Source organism: Zootoca vivipara, chromosome 7 (genome assembly GCF_965207765.1).
Source record: "Zootoca vivipara chromosome 7, rZooViv2.hap1.1, whole genome shotgun sequence".
Classification (NCBI taxonomy): Eukaryota; Metazoa; Chordata; class Lepidosauria; order Squamata; family Lacertidae; genus Zootoca; species Zootoca vivipara.
In genome coordinates this window covers 56012638-56034946 of record NC_142590.1, presented here as the reverse complement: position 1 = coordinate 56034946, position 22309 = coordinate 56012638, and the positions used below count along the sequence as shown (strand labels likewise).

Here is a 22309-nt window from a genome sequence, read left to right as displayed (position 1 = left end):
TTATACAATATCCTGGGTGTTTGGTTTCGTTGGCAGCAGATGCAGTTTGGGTTGGGGAGGGGCTCAGTCATGGTATAAACGCGCAAACTAAACAGGATTTCATTTCCCCCCCTCATGCAGCAGCAATATACACCTCCTAGTTTTTCAGTGTGTAGGGTGTTAAGCCTGTCTTTTACCATCTATATGATAACAACTTCACATGATATGTTTTTATGCAAGTTTTCATGCTGCTTGGATCATCATGAAATTATAATTCAAAAGTGAGTGTGTGCATGAAATTAATACCCTACCAGCCTGAGCTTGGAGGACTTCCAGATCCAGTTGATGGAATCTTTGGAAGAGTCCCAATACTGAGCCCAGATTGAGAAATCACATCCCTACCAAAGTGAATGTTAAAATTAATCCTAGGTCAATTTTGTTGGAATAGGTGCTAACTGGTAAGATACAAGCTAGTGTTAGCAAGTCAGCATTGTACTAGCTACCTTTTCTTCCAAAGTGATTTCTGGGGAAACATTCTATATTGGACATGATTGTCTTTTTTGGTGCTATCTAACCTTCTCATTCACTGGGACATGGGTGGTGCTGTGGGTTAAACCACAGAGCCTAGGGCTTGCCGATCAGAAGGTCGGCGGTTCGAATCCTCGCGACACGGTGGGCTCCCATTGCTCGGTCCCTGCTCCTGCCAACCTAGCAGTTCCAAAGTGCAAGTAGATAAATAGGTACCACTCCGGCGGGAAGGTAAGCGGCATTTCCGTGCGCTGCTCTGGTTTCGCCAGAAGCGGCTTAGTCATGCTGGCCACATGACCCGGAAGTTGGACGCCGGCTGCCTCGGCCAGTAAAGTGAGCTGAGCGCTGCAACCCCAGAGTTGTCCGTAACTGGACCTAATGGTCAGGGGTCCCTTTACCTAAGCTTCTCATTGGGAGTGGAGTAAGTACCATAGTATATAATGTGAAGTTGTCTTGCTCAGAAATAAGCATCTCTAAATGACTGTCATGCTTCAGAAAGTTGCATGCATCTGTGTTACATGGGAGCTGGTACAATACCAATATTCCAGCCTTCCTGCTCACAATGGAATTATACAAAAGCAAAATCTAAAACCATCGGACAATGTCCTAAGAAATTTTTTAGAAAAGAGACTAATCTGCTTGTATTGGCCACCTTTCTTTGAAAGTCAAAGCTGTTGTTAATACCTTCATGCTTGGTTCATTCCCACTGGTATTTGGAAAGCACTCCCAGATTGTTCATAGCTCAGTGGGAAATCTGAACAGCCACCAACTTTTTTTGCAGAAATAAGTAGGTCTTGAAAGTTAACAGCGGGAGCCTGTTGGCATCTCCCTAAATGCCAATGTTGTCAAGTCTTACTCATGGAACCAGTCAGTGTAATTTGTTTTTCCTTTGGGTGGCTCTTTTCCCTTGTGGTATTTTTGAGCCTCTTGGTTCCCCAGCAGTTTGACACTCACACTTTTATTTCCCACCCCCACCTGCAAAAACACAACTTCTTCTCTGGAGCACTGAAATGCAGCTCCGTGGGGCTGGCTTGCCACCTCTTCCTTATCTTTCATGAATGTTGTGGTTTATTTAATTAAATATTTTCTTCATTTACAAAAGTATGTTGAGTCGTGAAGACCTTTTTCTGGGTTAGGGATGAAATAGTTTGCTGTCTGTTCCCTTGCTCCCAGAATTGTTCCCTGCTGTGAGCAAATATCTAGCTGAGGAGTAGCCCCAGTCAGCATAGCCAGTGGTGTTGGGTGATGGGAGTTGCTGTTGAACTTCGTTTGGAGGTTGGCTACCCTGTTCTTGGAGCAAACTGTTCATTCTTTCTCTTTGAGGCTTTCAAGGAACAATTAAATAAGTCTATATCCTGGTGCAGCACTGTGTGCACTTGTTTCTTGAAACCACAGTTCCTGGAGTTATGTCATGCAAACTATTATACACACAATTGCCTAGGGGTGGATTGTCACTGGTGACTCTTTGGAGCCAGTGAGCAACTGTCTTTCTGCAAGTGATCAATTTTCCCCTTGACCTTTTTAAAGGCCTCCAGGCATGCCTTGATACTGAACAAAGGACTGGGCTGCTGAAAAGGTGAGGGGAAAGTGAGAGTTAAGATGGATGTGTGTTTATACCCCTTGCTTGATCTTCAATCTCAACAAGGGAGGATAAGAATAGCCACTATTCTACAGTAAAATGGTACACAGTGAGACGTGAAGGTGCAGAGGGCCAGGACTGAAAAATGGGGGTGGGTGTTTTGTCCCCATTTTTCATTTTGCTTTTTTCATTCCACCACCCCACCCCACCCCGACTTTCACATTTCCTTGTCTGCTAGCATATGGCACGATAGCCAAACAACTTTCCAAGGCAACAAGATTGCAGGGGGTTGAACTAGATGTTCTTTGGGGTCCCTTCCAACTCTACAATTCCAGTTTAGTTGATACCTATCATGCATGTGCAAAATGACCTTTTTCAAAAAAAGATTGGACAGGGGAAAGGGTCACTGAAAAACATCTTAGGTTTGTATGGGAGAAGATGGTATTCTACATACTCGGGTCATTTAAAGATCACTTTGAATTGGACATAGAAGGCAGTGGAGATGTTTTATGCTGGGGAAGATGGTCATGGTGTTCTCTTGGTGAATAGTCTATCATATTCTGCACCACTTTTTGATACTTTCGAAAGGCACTCTTCACATAGAGTGTCTTAGAGCAGTTTAACCTAAATATAGTAGTGCATCAATAGTCATAGCCCATCCATCTGTCTCAGAAGAGAATCAGCTGGCATGCTATTCATAACTGGTGAAAGGTACTGTGATCACCAGGTGCTCTTGATAAATCCTTTAGCAATGTTGGATCCGAAAGCAGCCCTCTAGTGAACCTGATCTTTGTGAGGGGTATGCAGGCTCACCCAGAACATGTCAGATACCAATTCCATAGTCTGATAAAACGTCTAGAGCTGTGGGCGATGACGCAAAGTGTTGTGGATGCTGTCATCTGCTTATTCTACCATTTGGCAGCATGTTGGTGCTTGGAGGCATCCACCCATTCCACGTTTGGAATAAATAAACACTGTCATTTGTTTATCAGATGTGTGATGCTTATGAAAGACTAAACATGTGAAGGCTTCAGGCGCAGCTGCTGCTCTTTTGAACCTGACCCTGTCCTCTTAAACTGCAAATGTGCCCTCTAATAATCCGAGTCAGGCGGCTCATTGCTTGCATTTAACATGGTTTCTCCTGGACAGCGAGGATTTCTACTGGAGGCGTCAAACATGTAGGGGTTTTTTGTTTTTTGTTTTGCTTCTGCCATTCATGGTGCCTTGATAAATATGAGATAAGTGTCTAATCTGTGCTTTGTTACATCCTTCTTCCCAACCTTATCATCCATCTGTGGTCAGGCATTTAAAAAGCAAACAAACACCTGACAACCCCCCCCCCAAAAAAAAAACTCAGGAAGATTACACTTCAAAATTAAAGCTTAAATAGCTTTCTTATCCCTTGCCCAAATATAAAGGTCTTGCATTGTTTCCAGAAAACACTTTGGCTAAAGCCTCTGGAAGAGGAATGGCATTCCAGAACGTGTGATCTTCCACCAAAGATGCTTGCTTATATTAATTCTTCACTCTCAGCCTGATCCTATGAATGGTTACTGACTCCTACTGAACTCCTCACTTGTTTGTACAAAGTATTTCAGTGTTAGGGTGTTATTTGGAAGCTGTTCTTGCCTAACTAATGGGGATGATCTTCTGAGAAGCTTTCCTAGCGCACTCCCATATCGAGCCTGTGTTTGATAGTAGCCCATGACCAGTCATACAAAAACTGCTTCTTTTATTTGCATCCCAACCTTCTTTCAAGGAGCTCAGAATGGTGAGCTTGGTGGGCCCGCATGGTGTTTCCAAGCATATCCCCCCCCCCTCTGTCAAAACTCACCAGACTCTGACCTGCTTTGCAGATCTCCTTTCTCTGTGACCTGATCCCAGCTGTTTACATCAAGATTCTACTTAATCTAATTGGCAAGGGCTACAAAGTTGAACTGCCATCCGATGACTGTAATTTTCTTCCTGCACTGCTTATAATGATCACTCGTGGGAACTCGGCTGTAATAATGTGTTGCCTGAAGCGGAATAAATGCCACTCGTTTTTCCTTCATCCAAATATCAGTGCTTAAGGACAGGAGTGAAACCTTCCATTCTTGGACTTCAAAAGGTGGCGTTAGTATGCCAGAAGACAATCTGGAAGACAGTGTAGAACTTCATTTGATCTTTAGAACTGAAGTTGCAGAGTGCTGTTGCATCTTAGGAGGTAGAACTTGAACTTCTGTGAATGGAAAGTATTGAGAGCCAACCTGTGACTATACTCTGGGTGGTAACAGGGTAGTGAGAAGGTATTTGACAAGTATGTATTGGAGAGCAGCAGTAGACCCATTCCCATTCACAGCTAATATGACTCTGATGTGACACTACAGCCCTTTGAATTTCAGTTTGCTTTAACTTCCCAAGCAGATAGTTTCAGGACAGGCAGCTGCAACCTCGTAAGCCTCCCCTGGTGCTCCTACTGAGGGATTTTGTAGGTTCAGTCATTATATTAGAACCACCCCTGCTGCTCTATTAGAACCCCCACACCCAGTCTGTAACAAACCCTGGCTACAAACCCTTGTGGTGAAGAAGGAGAGACCTTAACCACAGTTCTGGGTTCAAATGACTTGCCAAGTCAAACCTTGGCTTAGTTGCGATACTGTGCATAGGAACTAAAAGGGTAATCTCTAAATTTAGCAATCTCTAATTTTATATATATATATATATATATATATATATATATATATATTCGGATCTGTGAAATGTGTTCTATGAACACATTGCACCCTTGTGAAGTTTAGAGTTCCAGAGTTCTAACGGAACTCTAAAGGCAGAGTTGTTCAGAAAGTGGATCTTTTGAAGCCTGCAGCTTTTAAGTGCTGCGTAGAAACCCATCTGGCGCAGGATATGCTTGGATGGGTAAGAGATTCTAGGCTAGCAGGGGGGATGCTTTCACAGTAATGGATGTGAGATAATTGCAAACTTTTTCATCTGGCTAGCAACATGAAAGTACCAGCAAAGCAAACTCTCTTTTTTTCTTTTGGCTATGCGGGAATTTATACAGGATGCCTTGGACTTCCATTGCAATGCAAGGGAGACAGACATCTTGCATCTAATTTTTCTTTGAGGGGGGACATTAATTGTGTTATCTATCATATGCCTGCTGGCTGAGATGTTTTCACACTGGAAATTTTAGGAGATCTCTCCCACTTACATAAGAGGCTTAACGTTATAGGCTCCCTTTTTGGCGCTTTGATATCTCTTACCGAAGGACACTCTCTACTTGCAGCAATATTTACCCTCTGCAGGAGCCGGTAATATCCTGATCATGGTTCTAAATATGCCATTAGGTTTGGCCTTCCAAGTATTAAAAGGGAGTTGGCGTAAGTGAAGGTTCTTGTTTCCCTTCCTTGGAAAGAGCTTCTTCTCCCTTAGGGAACATCCCTGCTTGGATTGTATTCCCGCTGGATCCAGTTACAGCTCATAACGGATCCCCTGCCTGCTCCAGCTTGAAGTGCAGGCACCAATGAACTTGTCAGGAATATTAGAGAAAAATAACTTGATATTGTGATTCCAAAAGTCTCTGCTCCAGTGCCTAATTCATCATTTTACTTAGTTTGACATGTTTTGGAAATGCTTCCTGCCTAAATTGCTCGTTCTTAAGCTTTGCTTCGTGGCTGAACTGTAGCCTACGAGCTGTGGGAAAATTGAGAGAATGAAAATGAGTTACATTCACTCTCATATTAAGTTTCATACAGCTAACCTTTTCTGCCTGGAAAGAAACTCTGCCTTCTTATTTTTATCTCTGAACTCTTAGCTCATTGTTTTCTAATCAGTGTCTGCCAGTGTCTATCATGGAATCACAGAACTATAGAGTTGGAAAAGGGCCAGAGGGTCATCTAGTCCAACCGCCTGCGATGCGGGACCCTAACATAATTTGATATTAGTTCACTTACTTTATTCCAATCTCCAGAAAAGTAAAGCAAGACCTTAAGGAGTTTATGAGTAAGGAATTTGGTTAAGCTTGTATTGTTAATGCCACTTAACGTGATACAATGAACATACAGTGAAACTATCTTTGGTGCATCGAAGCAGTTACCTTGGGGGTTATGGGTAGAGAACGCAAACATAACCTAAAGTCATAGGATTGTAGAGTCTGAAGGGGGCCCTGAGGGTCATCTAGTCCAACACCCTGAACTGCAGGAATCGTGCCAGGTTTTGAAAAGCATTTGTCCTTTAACATATGGAATAGAGGTATTGGTATATCCTCTCTTACCATACCTTGCTGTTTAACAATGTGTTCTTCGAAACGACATTCTTATCAAGATATTTCTCCCAAATAACTTGAGTAATATTTTAATGTCCATATAATAGCGGGCAGGACCCACAGTTGTGTGTTCCTTTATGGATATTTCTCACATTTAGCTGAATGGTTAAGATATTGCTCACTTGCAGTGTCTCTTATATCAGACTGATTCTCTATCTACCGTGTCAAATGTGTTTATGAAACCCCATTGGCACCACTGGTGAGTTCTCCTCCCAATGCGAATAGTACCTGCATAGGAAAGAGTTCCCTAATGACTGTAGAAGGGAAAGAAAGCATTGCATTCTCCGCCTGTGCCTCCTGTGATCTCAATCGTCATCGGCCCATCACAGCAGCTGATGTGGGTTTTGAAAACCTGCACATCAAATTAATTTAATGCTTCACCTACTTTGACCCTGAGAGCAAAGGAGCTGTTAAGAAATGGGTCTAGGAGGTTTTGCAAAGGAGAGGCGCTTTCTTTTTAAGGCTGCCAAATACTGCCTTTTCCTCCTCTTTCCTAACACTTGTGGACATCCAACGTTGGAAGATTCCGAACAGGTAAAAGAAAGTACTTTTCACACAGCACATAGTTAAAACTGTGGAACTGCTCCCACAGGAAACCATCTTGGATGACTTAAAAAGTCTACTAGACAAATTCAGATGGCTCAGAGAGGGCTATCAATGGCTACTAGCCATGATGGCAATGCTCAGGCTCTGCCTCCATAGTCAGGGGCCCCAGTAGTGCTTCTGAATATCAGCTCCTAGAAACCACAGGAGGGAAAAGGACTCTTCTGTTCGGTTCCTGTGTGTGATTTCCCACAGACATATGTGAGAACAGGATGCTGAGCTACCGTAGATGGGCCATTGGCCTGATCCGACACGGTTCTTCTCGTGTTCTTAATTTGGACAATCTTAACCTTAAGTTTTCCTCAGCCTCAAATCCACCCTCACTCCACAAATGAATATTGATAATTAGTTATTGGTTTCTTGTACAGAGAGTTTGGGGAACATCCAGTGAAGGAGCAGGCGCTCGCTATAGCCGTCTTGCACAGCTGCCTGCCAGCCACTCCTAAAAATAATCATTGAGGAAAACGGAGCTCCTTGGCTCCTGCCCACGACCTTAAAGGCGAAAAGCACCCTGAAGCACTATTGTGGTTAAAGGAATATTTTTAGAGGCCATTACTTTAGGCTGCAATCTTAGCCACACTTATTCGGGAGTAAGCCCCATTGAATTCAATAGGGTTTACTTCTGTGGTTAACCACTACTTTCTGTAAGTACCCCAGTTTTTCCTCCCCATATTCATGTAGGATTTATGCTTAATCTGTTACATTCTGAGAGCACAGTCAAGGCAGCTCCCACGTCTTGCTGTATCTTCAGTTGTCCCTTCAGGGTAGGGCTTATGTGCACCACATAATCATTACTGTGCAGTTTTTGTGAGACAAACCAATTGTAATGTTAGATGTCTCTACCTTTTCAGGGGTATTTTGGGCAGGCTGTGTCATGTTTATAGGGAGGGACTGTAGCTCAGTGGTTCAAGTCCTTAGCATCACCAGTTCAAGAGGCACTGCCTGACACCTTGATTTGGACAGTTGCTGACAGTCAGAGTAGACAAGGCTGGGCTAAATAAAACCAAAGGTTTGTACCATGTGTAAGGCAGCTGCCCACTCCTGAAGATACCTACCCTAGATTGTATGAGCTATAACAACTACTGCCCATTTGCAAATATCCCAATCTTGGGTAAAGTGATGGAAAAGGTGGTGTCCAAGCAGTTGCAGGAGTTCCTGGATGATATAAATTCCTGGATTGTTTTCAATCTTGATTCAGGTAAGAATCAGCCTTGGTTGCCCTGGTGGGTTATCTGTTTCAAGAGTGGGGCAGGTAGAGAACAACTTGGCTTCTTGGTAATCAGCAGCGTTTGATACCATTGTTCCCTAATGCTAATTAACATCTATATCTACCAGGATCTGTGCATTTAGTGGTGGGGGTCCAATTCTGTGGAACCCCCTTCCAGTTGAGAACAGGCAGGCCCCCTTACCTGCTGAATTTTCAGCATCTACTGAAGACGTTTTTCTCCCAGCAGGCATTTTAGCTGAAGTCTGATTTTATAGTTTTAACTGATTTTCCATATTGGATTTCTTGTACACAGCTTTGAGGCATTTATAGTTAAGCAGTATAAAAAACTGATGAAATAAATATAACTTTGGCACAATATGGCCAAACTGTATTACTAGGGCTCTATATTTACTGCAGCCTTAAGAAGAACCTTGCTGGAGGAAAGTAAAAGGTCATTTTAAGATTTCCCCCCCAAGCCTTTATTTCTTTCCTGTGGTTTGTTTTCCCTCCCCAAGCATCCCAAATGCTGCATATAGAGTCTGCGCTCTGTAATTAGCACTGCCTAAGAAACCCATGTTTGCCCTTTATGCAGAGTGTTCAGGTTTATACTGGAAGGGACAGGATATTTACAGCTTTGAGGATGGGAAGAGAGCAGACTTGTTTTTGTTGCCTCCTCTTTACCGCCTCCTCTGTTTCTGTTTTGCGTGTTTTAATCGGGAAGGGAAGTGGTCATCCAGGGCCTTGAAGGAGATGGCCTTGTGACAGACACTCGTCTGGGAATCTGAACCAAGAGTCTGATCCCCAGCTGTACCAGGCACATCCTGAGTCCTGAATGACCTCAGATTCTGTGATCCAGACTATGAAGGCAAATACGTAGGTGATTGTTCACCACTAAGCAAAACAGCATCCTGCTGTCCTCGGCCTTTGTTGCATATAGCAAGGCTTGCCATCTGTCTTTTATCAGTCACAAAATTCCTGTGCATGGCAAAGGAGAGGCTACAGTAGCTCAGTCTGTGTACACAACTCCTATTTACTCTGCAGTCATTGCGCGTGAACCACTGGTTTGTGAAGCCGTGTACATATGATGATTGATGATTGCCACAAGCTACATCTATCCTGTAGTTCCTTGAGAAATGCTGCATTTGGGTATGTGTGTGCCCCCCCCCCAATTTGCTTCAATTCCAATCTTAAAATGTATGACATATTACTACATCAGTGCCCCTTCTCCGGCCACTGGTGTAGAGTAACAAAGGGAAACCCAGAAACAGGTGCAACTGTACAACAACCTACAAAGGTGCTTTGAAAAACATGGTGTGTATTGGGGGGGTGGGGAGGACCTTGTCTTTTAAGCCAGTCATGTGTACACAAGCTTAGTTCCTGCCTTTATTGCCTAGCTGTTGCCCTGTGCATTTAAATAACATTAGATTATGGTAGGAACACAACGGTAACAGCGAGGTTAGTAGCTAGTCTGCTGCTTGAACTTTGAAGACACCCTGATCCACTGTTGGAGAATCATAAGGTTCCTAATAACACGTCTCGTAAAAAACTCCTTTTTAAACAATCGCCTTTTCCTAGATTCTGAAATGATTGCCTTGATTTTTGCAGCACTGGGATGTCTTCAAGTATGTGACCGAAGTATTCATCCTGGTTCCAGCACTCCTGGGACTGAAGGGAAACTTGGAGATGACACTAGCATCTCGACTCTCTACAGCTGTGAGTATTTTGGTCTTATGCCTGTCAGGCAGGTAGCTTTATATCTGCCCCCCGGCCGCCCTACATATACAACCTTGAAGAGGTGTTGACTTCAAGGGGCTCCCACCCCCCCTTGAGTCCTTAAAATGAGCTCTAGCCCTGTATACCTTTCAAGCAAACAATGAGGACTAGGAACATGCTTAATCTCTTCAGATGGAGATATTTCGGACAGAGAGCTGGATTTCTGAACGTAGAGATAGCCAGCTCATAAAGATTAGACTACGTTGGGAGATGTGTGTGAAGTTAGCCACAGTTGGCACTTGGATTAGTTCAGCATCACAATCTCTAAAAACACTGCTGCCCGAGCCGCAGCATTGCTTTTCCCTTTGCCAAGTGCTCCTACATTCAAGTAGTGAGCACAAAGGTTGCTTTCATGTGCCTATAGAAAAACAAAAAAGTCTAAATGTAGCCAGCCTCTATTCCAGGCATGAGCTGTCTCTAGGTGTGGAGACACCAAGGAACGAGTGAAAGTGCATCTCCCCCATTCCTCTGTGCCTCCTGAAAATCTGTTTTGGGGCCTTGGGGCCTTGGGCGTGGTGTGGGCTATGATCTGGGGGACCACAAGTAGAGGAGTGAGTTGTTTGAAATCACCGTCCTTGTCTGAATAGAAGAATGACTTCGATCCATGCCTCTGCTCATTTTTCTCTCTTCCTCCTCCGCCAACAACAAGCTGCCCCAAGCAAGTTGCATTTTGATGGATTCATGAGGGTTGCTGGAAAGCAACCAAGGAACAGCCAGTCTTATCCTTTATAGAGGGAAAGCTGGAAGCCATTTTCCTAATCAGGCCACTATGATCCTCCTAGATTTAGATTCTGAGACCACTGCTATTCTTACTTGGTTGTTTGTTGAGCATAGCGCAGCTCATTGATTGGTTGCATAAGTGTGACCTAAACAGCTCCTAGCTCCTGATTCTCAATTCGTATTTCTAGAATGTTCTGAGACACTTGGAAAACGTGTGCTTTAAGTACCTCTAGAGAGCATCCCTGCACTCCAGTATAAGCACAGAGGTGCAAACAGGGCCGCCTTAAGCATATCTGTCACCCCGGCGCCATGGTGCAAAGATCCCTCCGCCCCCCCACCCCGTTTCCCAGCGCGGCTGTCTGGCGGGCGCAGCGCGGCGCCCCCCCTGGCGGCCCTGCGCCACCCAGCCTTGCCGTAGGGCCGGCCCTGGGTGCAAAGAAATAAACAAGCTCATTGGTAACTCAACTTGTACAGCCTTAGTGTTCAGAAATAGTGGCTTTCTCTCTCTTCTGAGATATGGCTGGTGCCTATTCCTTTTAAGCTTCTGACACCGACTGAAGACCTAGATATTTGCCCAGGCTTTTGGTGGAGTGCTTTTGGTGAGTGCCAGTTTGTCTTTAGTTCTGGTTGTAAATTATTTGCCTTGTTTTTGTATTTGTATTTGAAACCGTTTTAGTTATAACCCCACTCTGGAACTGCATTTGTAAGGGGAAAAGGATAAGTAAGTTTTAAGTAAAAAAAATTTTTTAATATCTTACTGTGCTTGAATTGGGGTGCTTAAATGTGGCAGTTTGTTGTGGACTCGGGGTGCTGCTCATGTTACAAGTTTTTGCACAACATCCATACAATGCCATCCTCATCAGAATGTCATCCTTTATTTTCCCATTTAATCTATTTTTACAGTTTCCGTGAAAACAAAAATGCAGAAATGGTAAATTGGGATTAAATTGGGAATATGGGATAGCATTTTGATAAGGGAGATGTTGTGTGAATATTGTGGGGAAAAGATTGCATGCATGAACACCACCAAGTCCACAATAAATTGTCATTTTGAAGCACTCTTGATCTTGGAGTCATTGAAATCCTACTTATTTTTCTGATTCATATCAAAATCCATTGGTAGTAGATATCACATCTCAGGCAAAGAGGCCAAAATAGTTCTTCACTCCGTGTTTGATATTTCTTTGACTTGCTGGGCCCTCCCCCTCATGAAAGTACATAAACCGTGTTTATGGAAGACAATCTTACTCAGCTATGAGTGATCGCCAAAAAAGAAGAAGAAGGAAGTATAGAAGCAATTATTTCAGTACAAAAAGCAGCCACTGTCCTTGGCTTAATATTTCAATATATCTGCTTCATTAGTACAATAAGGATGCATCCTCAGCATAAACATCCTGCTCTTGGCCTTCATGATGCAAAGGAACACAAAAGCTAGTCTGATTTGCACAGAAAATGTTGCCAAAAACCTAACCTTTGGGAATAGATTCTGGGGTGAGAAGCTGGGTGTGTGTCTTGGTTTGTGGATTAAATCTGTTTTCTTATATTCAGATACCCTTGAAAATTCCTTTGTTGAACAAGTGTGCTTGAAATATAGGCTGGGGAGATACCAAGAGGGGAAACAATGAGTTCCTGTATTCGTGCAACTTGTGGTGGGGTCTTTGCAGCAGGGGAGCATTTGTTGAGAGGGATTTGTACTGGAGAACTGGCAGGAGTGAAACCCTCTTTCCCTTTGCACCTGCTTATTCTCTCCCCCACCATCCCACCCTGCCAACAGTTCCCCCTATTAGCAAATACAGGCGTGGAACCAAACACTTGCCCTGCTAGTCCAGTTTGGTTCTTGGAAAAGAAGCCTGTGATTGAGGATGCAGTGCCTAAAATTATGTGGGTTCTGCCGTATTTGCTTGAATCTCCATGTCTCCATGCTATTGGAGAGCCAAGTGGTAGCGTACCCCCATGTAATGTAGAGAGAAGTACAAGAGAGTTGTGAGAGGTTAGGGCAATGCTTTGTGAGCCTAACTTAACCATCTGGCTCATCTCTGCCACCATTTCTGTTGGCTATTGGAACATCTAAACATTAATGCAGCATTTGCTTAGCTACAGTCTTTCTGTATATTTTCTCCAACTAAAACAGTTACCGGTAAGTTACATGCTGACATTCTGTTCCCGTTCAATGATTTTGAATGATGCCCGACGTCTGCTTGGCACTTCTCCACCCGGTTCTTTGTGAAAGGAGGCAAGCTGATTGTTCCCACTGTACAGAAAGGGCAAAAAGAGGCAAAGGCATACTTTGTCCAGAGTTGGAATGGATCCCATATCTTGGCATAGGCATGCTGTCCATTTGTCAGTGGGTGGTGTTCTTCTCCCCACACCCCAAAGAATGTGGGGACAAAAGGCTTTTTCATCCTAGCTGTGTTGCTGCATGGAGACTCCTTGAAACAATGCTTGTTGCACTCTGCTTGGACACCTTCATGGTGCAAGCTCAGCATTGGACAGGCTGCCATTTGCTTCATTCCCTTGCCAATGCTGAAGTAGGCAGCAAGACCATGAGGTGAGAGTGCTTACCATAACAGTATCCTGCCCTGCCAATATGGAAGAGGCATGAGTCTGCTGCGCCATGAGTTATGCCAGGCACCTCATGCAAGCATCCGCCTCTGTTTCTTGGCTTTTCCTAATCAATCTTGGATTCACTGATTCCAACTTGCACCAAGCACCTACCTCTTGATCGGCTGGATGGTGGAACAAACTCCTTTTCAGCCTTTTCTGCACAGCTGTAAGGAACAATGCAGAGACCAATGTCTGCTATTGCTTCCCTGAGTTTCCTGGCCCCTGCTCCATTCATTCTTGTATAAGTGGCTTTAAAGGCTTGGTCAAATTGTCCTGTGAACCTTGAAATCCTTGAAACCTTGGGCATAGTTGCATGCTGCTTTAATGGTGTCACTTGAAGTGACACCAGTGTGTTTACAGAATTGCAACCAAATGCGGGGGGCTTGATCCACACTGGGACCACAATTTGTGGAGAGAGGAGGCTTAACACTGGCCTATTACTGCCCCCTTGGTAATAGCAAAGCAATGGAAGTATTATTATTTTACTATTCCAATTTGCTGCACAGGTCACCCCACTGTGCTACTGATGCTCCTACTAACTACTGTAGTGGGTTTTTTTTGGGGGGGGGGTCAAGGTGAGATATGGAAGAAACAAACATTCCTCTCCCTATGCATAGTACTGTAGTCCTGATCTGCTTTGGGTGCTCTGTGCTTGTTTTTAATTTAAAGCAATGGCAGCAATGGCACTTGTGATAATAATGATAATGATGATGATGATGATGATGATAATAATAAATAATTTATTCATACATACGTACCCTGCCCATCTGGCTGGGTTTCCCCAGCCACTCTGGGCGGCTTCCAACAGAATATTAAAAACTAGTATCATGAAGCCCGTTTAAGTAACGGGTGCTAGAGGAGACCTGTTGCTCTAGCAACCTCAGGGACATGCACAGAGCTGATGAAGCGGCGGGTCTGCTCTCCAAGTCCCAATGGATAGAACTGACCCGATGGGGTAGGAGTTAGGAGAAGGCCTCGCTTTCTTTCCTCCTCCACTGAGGCCAGCAAGCAGCCCTACGAATTCCCTTCCCGGACCTCCTACCTCAGCCCGCCTCGAGCGCCGCAGTGGCCTGCCCACCTCATTCTCTCTCCCGCCAGCGTCGCTCCTCGCACGGATGAGCCACCGAGCCGCGCCCTGAGGAGGCTGGGCCCGCCTCTCCCATCAGGGCCTACAAAGAAGAAGAAGCAGTGCCCGGCGAAGGGGAACAGGCGGTCCTCGTGCCCGCCTCGCCGCCTCAGCCTGGCTCGTCTCCCTGCCGGGCCTAGTGGGCACCAAGCTCCCCTCTCCGAAGTGTCTCTGCACTCCAAGTCCTAATGGCTGTCCGTGGGGCCCATGCGCAGTAGCGCAATCCCACGGACACACGGACTGGACGCAGAGACACCTGGATATTATTATATAGGATATGATAAAACATAAACCATTAAGAACAGTGCAACTATAACAACATGTAGTTTGACCACTATCTGTCTTCCAGTGATGGAGAGAACGGCCATATAGATGGGGCAAGAGTGGAGATGCAATAAGGTTTTGCTTTCAGTGTGTAGCTCTCCTTCCCAGGAACTGTTGAGTTTCAGTGCATCTATTTCTATGGATGCCTTGGAATATCTCCTTAATGCCATAGTCCAGATGTGAAGTAAGGCTGCATAACCTCATGAGGCTGAAGGTATTCCAATCATTCACTTGGGGACCATTCTCAAAATCTGATGGTGTGAGGGAACAAAGGAACTTTACAGAAAGTACCTCTCCCAGAATAATGCAGTAAGTAAACAGCTGCTGGAAAGTGATTATTCTACGGCCTCCATCCTGCCACCACCACCTTCCTTGGTCTCCCCACCCACCCTGAAAAAGTATCTGAATTGGTTACCCTGAATTCTTCACAAATGCAGGTTGGGCTTGAGTTTGACACATCTCGCATAAACTCACCAACAATCTCTGTCATGACCTTGACTTGGGCACTATTTCCTTTCTCTAAATAGTTCTTGCTCTGAGCTGTGCTTCCTAGGACTTGTGCCGCTATCATACCACTTAAGCTTCTGCTACATTCCAGCAGAGCTTAGTGTCACTGGCAGCAAGAGAGTCTTGGCAGGGAAATGAGACTCCCTCTTGCTGGGTAGAAAGCCTTTCACTGTTTCCCACCCTCCTCTTGACACTCTGGCAAGTCCTTGGATGTAGGGAGCAGAGTTGCTTAATAGCACCTGCCGCTGGTAAGGTGGCCTGCAGAACCTCAACGTTCCTGGGGCAAAGCATAGTATTGGGGCCCCTCTCCTGCACACACTTTGAATGCTATCAGTAGATGGCATAAAATAAAAAAAATCCTTCAGTAGCACCTTAAAGACCAACTCAGTTTTTATTTTGGTATGAGCTTTCGTGTGCATGCACACTTCATCAGATACACTGAAACAGAAGTAACCAGACCCTTATGTATATTCAGAGGGTGGGGTGTGTGTGTGATGGAAATGGGTGATGGGCTGATAGGAGTAAGTGGCATAGTATATTTAACAGCATAATATTGACATAATGCATTCTGTGGCTTAGTCTGCAGTTTGATTGTGAATGCCAGTTCACTAAATAGGCAAAGCTTGCTGTGAGTGGAGTTAATGCGTCTCCTTCACATTCATAGCTGCTGTTTATCCTAGTTTGACATTACTCCTTTAAGGAAGCACTCTAGCTTACCTTCATTGAGTTTTGGAAACAGAATTATAACATTGGAAGGGACCCAAAGGGAAAACTTTTCCTATCCTCTTCAATGTGGGAATCACAGCTAAAGAATCCTGACAGATGGCCAGCCAACCTCTGTTTTAAAAACCTCCCATGAAGGTGAGCCTTCCACCTTTGAGGTAGGTCTGTTCCACTGTCAAGCAGTTCTTACTGTCAGAGAGTTCTTCCTTATGTTTGGTTGGAATTTCCTACCTTGTAATTTGAATCCAATCGTTTGGGTCCGACCCTCTGGATCTGCAGAAAACAAGCTTGCTCCATCTTTTTTTTATGTCTGCAGCCCCTCAGACATTTGAGGATCACTATTCTATCACCTCTCAGTGTCCTCTTCTCCAGTCTAAACATGCCTAACTTTCTCATAAGGCTTGATTTCCAATAGGCTTCTTATTTGACTCTACAAAAGGACCATAAGAGGAGCCTATTGTGACAGGTCAATGGCCCCTCTAGCCCTCCATCCTATTATCACAGTGGCCAATGGGATGCCCATGGGAAACCAGCAAGCGGCTCCTCCATGCAATGATGCAAAGAGGTGGGGGAACATTCTTTCATATGTGGTGGACTTGTAAAAAAGGGTAAAAGAGCATTGGGAAATGATCCATAATAATTGGGGGGGTGTTTAAAAGTACTCCCCCCCCAAAAAAAGGGTCCTTTCTGTTGGGGATAATTCAGACTGAAATTCCCAGGTATCAAAACATGGTTATGTTTTGTTAGCCTGAAAATGCTAACATTTGTTAGCCGTGCTTTGTTAGCCTGAAAATGGAAAACGAACGAGGTCCCAACCAAAAAAGAATGGCAACTTAAGCTGACAGAATATGCACAATTTGCAGACTTAACATATAGAATAAGAGAGCAAGAAGAACATACGTTTAAAGAAGATTGGAAAACGTTTATTGAATATATGGGAAATAACTGAAAACGCTGGCAGCATTAAGATAAATTCAACAGTGTAAATAAGTTTTGATGGATGCAATAATGGAATACCGAATGGTATAGTTTTTGTAAAATATGCAGGGATTTATGATATGTAAAATAAACCATGGAAAGAGAAGAAGGGAAGTCATTGATATCTTAAGGATGTAAAATGAGTATTCTAAATTGTAAAACAGAAAATTTAATAAAAATTTGATAGATAGATGATGATAGATAGATAGATAGATAGATAGATAGATAGATAGATAGATAGATAGATAGATAGATGAAATCAGCAAGCAGGAAGCCCATGTATATTGATAGATAGTAGGAAAGCCAGTGACATTGTTGCATGTTCCAATCAACATCTGGATATGGCTTTTCCCCATGCTGAAAACGTGGCAGGTGTAGCAGCCCGAGAACATCTGTGTGAAGAGGAGCTGGTGCTTGCACAGAGATCCCTGGATGCCACTTTGCAAACCATTCCCTTAGCAGAATTGCATTGAGGGGGATGAGATGCAAACCTTTCTAAAACAAGGTTGCAGGACAGTGCTAGAGGTGGAAAAAAGCTCCGCTTCAGTCCTTGTTGGGCTGTTTGCTTCCTTGAAGATAAAGTTTGCTTCCTTGAAGACTGCAGTTGAGTTCATATGTGTTGAAATCACATGGACTCCTTTCTCAGGGCAAAGGATCCACGGGGGGGCCCACCTGCAGTGGGAAGAAATCAGGAGAGGCTTCTTGAAGGAGGTCTTCTGGGGGCTTGGTCATTAGGCTTGCTGTGTGGGAAGGAAGCTTAGTACAGCTTCTCATTAGCTGCGCATTAAGACTCCCAAAATAGGGTTTGGGTTGTGTTTTTTTGCCATTTAATATTTTTTTCCTTTCTCTCCTGCATAGGGGATTAAAATTTGTGTTTGCCTACAGCCAGGTTATGCTGATGCCCTAACCTTATTGCACGAGAACAAGGAGTCTCTGGGCCAAATTCACAGCAAAAGTAGCAGCAATTTTAGCACTGCGTGACTTGGATCCCACTCTTCTTGGTGGAATGTGTCTAATTTAGGGCTGCTTTAAGCCTCTTTTGTTTGCTGGACATTCCGTTGCTGATGGGAGTTTTTCTTTCTGCGTGTGCTGGTGAACAGGGGCTTGAAGGGAAAATAAGACCACACGATTTATGGACAGAATGTAAGGTTGAGGAAATGGCAGGCAATGATTTCCATGACAGTGATGGGCCTTTGACCAGCTGCCAGAAGTACTTAGTGCTGCTGGTCACATAATTTCCTAGTTTGTGTGTTACACTTTTCTCACCACAAATATTTATTTAGAGCAGTGGGAGCCCATTCTTCAGCCAAAAGGCTTCCAGCGCAGCTTAAAGGTAAAGGGACCCCTGACCATTAGGTCCAGTCGTGACCGACTCTGGGGTTGCGGCACTCATCTCGCGTTATTGGCCGAGGGAGCCAGCGTACAGCTTCCAGGTCATGTGGCCAGCATGACAAAGCCGCTTCTGGCGAACCAGAGCAGCACATGGAAACACCGTTTACCTTCCCGCTGTAGCGGTACCTATTTATTTATTTTTTAAATTATATTTATTGACATTTTCAACTTAAAATTTACATTCACATTACCATCTTACATCGTATCATGAACAACCATCAAAAAAAAGAAAGAAAAAAGAAACAAAAATGAACAAGAAAAAATTACAAAAAAGGCAAAAAGCAAAATAAGAAAAAAGAAAAGAAAAAGACAAAGAAAAAAGAAAAATCCAACTAATATTCCTGACTCTATTCTAATTGTGACTTCCTCGCTCCTCCCTTTCCGAGTCTAAAGCAACCTCTATTTGGCAATTTTTCATTATTTACCAATTACAAACATCTCCATTTTATTCTTAATCTAATTCCATATATAAAAATTATTTTTACCTCATAATAAATTTCTTTTTACTCTAAATATTCCCTTTAGCCTATTATTTATTCACTAAAATTATTCTAACTTATACAATTCATATTCTAGTATCTCACTCAACTCCATAAATTCTATAATCTTCCCTCCTTCACCCTGTGACCAGTCCCCGGAAATCCTGAACCAACTCCTGTGTACAATCCAAGTCAAGACCATTTTATCAGTCCCTCATTTACACTCCATCTCAACCCACTCCATCTCTTACCCACTCCAGCCCAACTTCTTCCACCCAGCACCCCCTCTGCCAACCCCCCACTGGTTTTTTCTTCTTGTCTCGCCATTTAGAAAGTCCTTCGCCTGGATCTTGCCTCCCTTCTCTCACTAAGGAGGTTCGGATCCAGGTCGCTTTCTTCAACACAGCTTGGTTGTTGTTACCAGGGACCTGCCCCCCCCCTCTCACTGAGAGAAGCAGCTCCTGGAAATCTATGTCCAAGTAGTGGTACCTATTTATCTACTTGCACTTTGACATGCTTTTGAACTGCTAGGTGGGCAGGAGCTGGGACCAAGCAACGGGAGCTCACCCCGTCACGGGGATTCGAACCGCCGACCTTCTGATCGGCAAGCCCTAGGCTCTGTGGTTTAACCAACAGAGCCACCCGCGTCCCTTCCAGCGCAGCTTACATGGAATCAAAACAAGACACTCCCTACCCGCAAGGTTACATTCAAATAAATTAGTAAACAACACACAAGGGAAAAGGGAGAAGGAGGGAAGAGGAAAATAAAACTCTAAGCTCATGCACCAATTTCTAGAGACAGTTGTTCCTATATTGACTAGCTAGCACAGTCCAGAGGCAGGAGGTGCCTGATAGAGCTAAGTCTTCGGCAAAGCGGATGCAATGAGCCCTGATTCCTATCTCTCCTACTGAGGCAGCCTGAGAAAATGGCTGCCCCCAGGTGACAACAGAGAGAGAGGAGGCCTGGTAGAGCTGGCCTGTCACAGCTGAGCCGGTGACATATGGTCACCCTAGTGCCACATTACAGATTCCACTCGGTGGTTTATGGCTTCTGATGGCACAATAAGGAGTCGCGCAGCAGTATCTCCTGGGCTGCTCAGAAATTGTCAAAAAGGATAATGATCTAAAACCTGGCCCAGACTGGGAAAGCAGCCAAAATGGTCTCTGGCCTCATCAGCACCCTCAGCTTTTGTAGCTGCAGTCAGTCAGGCCTGCAAGGAGCAGGTCTTCCAAGACTCAGAACCATGGTGGTATCTGAGTTACAGATTTGACCCAATTTATTTTATGAGGGACCCCTTCCAACAGAGTAAGGACTTTCACTGTTTAAGCAGGCTGTGGAGTGGGTAGAGCTTGTATTCTGGATAAGCTTTATTCATTTTCTGAAGTTACTTCTTGGATATCTGCCAGTGGTGTGTTTCTTCTTTGAGTCCATTTGACATGAGCGTTTAATTCCATTACTTGAGCCCACAGGGACCCTTTCAATTTTCAAGATTTCAATAAATGAAATTAAGCATAAGTCAAAGGGGAGCATGTCCATGATATGCTCAACTGAGCACAGTGGTGTTGGGTCCTGGGACCCAGAAAACATGAAAAGTTGCACAATATATTTTTACAATAACTGTTAGCAACCTCTTTAAGGCATTATGTATCTAAGGCTACCCATTATTTCATATCTATAGCTCTGCTGTGTTAACTTGGCTCTTTTTAAGTCCCTTGTGACTTGGTGAAAAGCATGTTTCTAGTCCTCGTGATAACTGATGATGTGAGCAGTAATGGAAATCATTCTTGGACAGAGCCATGGGGGTGGAGTGGGGATTCTGCGTCTTAAACAGCAAGTGGTATACCACCTCACATAATGTAAATCATTATCTTCCCTTCCATATCTTCAGTTGGAATAAAAGGCAACTGGTTTTTTTCTGAGCAAAGAATTGGAGTTTTCTCTGGTACAGTTTGCCTATTGCACTGCTGTGCATTACTCCATAAAAAAATCAATATGCTGTGGAAGTTCACTCCCAGTTCTTCTAACCTTGAGTTGGACCTTTTTGCTGAACCTGAGTTTATCTTTGGCTGTGGGACCAGGGCAACTAAACTTATATATAGTTATACATGCAAGGTATATGAATGAATGTAATAATAATAATAACTACTTCAACTGATCCACATGCCAAAATGACCCAAGCCTAGACTCATAATAGGCTACTAGCTCCCTACACATTAAAATCTGTGGTTTAGCTGTACGCATCCTTTGAAAACCAGTTCAGAATGCATTGGTCCATTTGATTTATGTTGAAATATAATGTTTAATCTCTGTTTTATCTTGCAGGCTAATATTGGGCAAATGGACACTCCCAAAGAGCTTTGGAAGATGATAACAGGGAACATGGCTCTGATTCAGGTGAATTTTGGGCAAGAGTGTGATATCTTTAAACATGAAGGGCAGCTTGTAAGGAAACTAAAGTCCTAACTGTCAGTTTCTCTACAATTTCTGAATGCATCCATCATGTTATCACCAGCTCTAAAGAATGAGCAGCATAGTGCCAGACACCCCTGCTATCGGATTTGTTTGCAATATTTAGGGTCTGTGTGCAAAAAGAATGTCTCTCCATGCCCCACCCTCCCCTCCTGCCATAGCCTGGAAGAAGATGTGTATCCTTTGTGTTTGACCCAAAGAATAGGAAGCCTGTGTCTTCAGAGCAAAAGAGCTGGCTTGGCTGGCTCCAGCAACAGTGAGCATGCAGTGTTGGTCAGTAACCTGTATGACTGCTGTTAAATTGCAGTAGTTTCCTGAATGATTCTGCACAAATGGGAATAGGAGCTTCAAGTTCTTTTTCTCCGACTAATGCCTGTCTGCATCTTCTAGGTTCAAGCAACGGTGGTTGGCTTTCTGGCTTCAATTGCTGCAGTGATATTTGGCTGGATCCCAGATGGGCACTTCAGCATTGGCCATGCCATTCTCCTCTGTGCCAGTAGTGTGGCCACAGCCTTCATAGCCTCCCTTGTGCTGGGTAAGGAGCAAACGCTATATAAGGAGGGAAGAAGAGTTGCTCTGCCTGAAGTACCTTTGCAGCAAGACTGAAACATTTCCTTTCTCTGGTGTCTAGGCATGATCATGATTGGCGTAATCATTGGCTCCAGAAAGATGGGCATCAACCCTGATAATGTGGCTACGCCTATAGCTGCCAGTCTCGGTGACCTCATCACACTTGCCCTGCTCTCTGGAATCAGCTGGGGTCTCTACATTGAACTAGGTAAGCTGAAGGCGATTGCATGACCGTGTTCTGTATGAATCATTCTGTTCATTCCCTATAAAATTCCCAAGCCTATTCCCAGCAGTCTCATTTATAAGGTGAATTCACATTTGTACTGGTGTCTGGCGCACACCTGATGCCGGCTCCCTGCAAGCATGGCTTGCAAATCGGATGTGTGCTACCTCTCCTCTGTCCTCATTTCCATCCCACTTCTCCTGTTACATGTGCACGCA

At 44.1% G+C, this 22309-nt stretch overlaps 1 protein-coding gene across 3 annotated transcripts in view; it reads left to right on the top strand.

Annotated features, from left to right (window-relative positions):
• SLC41A1 (solute carrier family 41 member 1) overlaps window positions 1-22309 on the top strand; it is a 39373-nt gene that overhangs the window by 5425 nt on the left and 11639 nt on the right. For all 3 annotated transcript variants that reach the window (XM_035121428.3, XM_060277117.2, XM_035121429.3), the window contains exons 3-6: window positions 9808-9915; window positions 21152-21223; window positions 21689-21833; window positions 21930-22076. In XM_035121428.3, the coding sequence (XP_034977319.2) occupies window positions 9808-9915; window positions 21152-21223; window positions 21689-21833; window positions 21930-22076 (472 nt within the window). The remainder of the gene's footprint in view (window positions 1-9807; window positions 9916-21151; window positions 21224-21688; window positions 21834-21929; window positions 22077-22309) is intronic.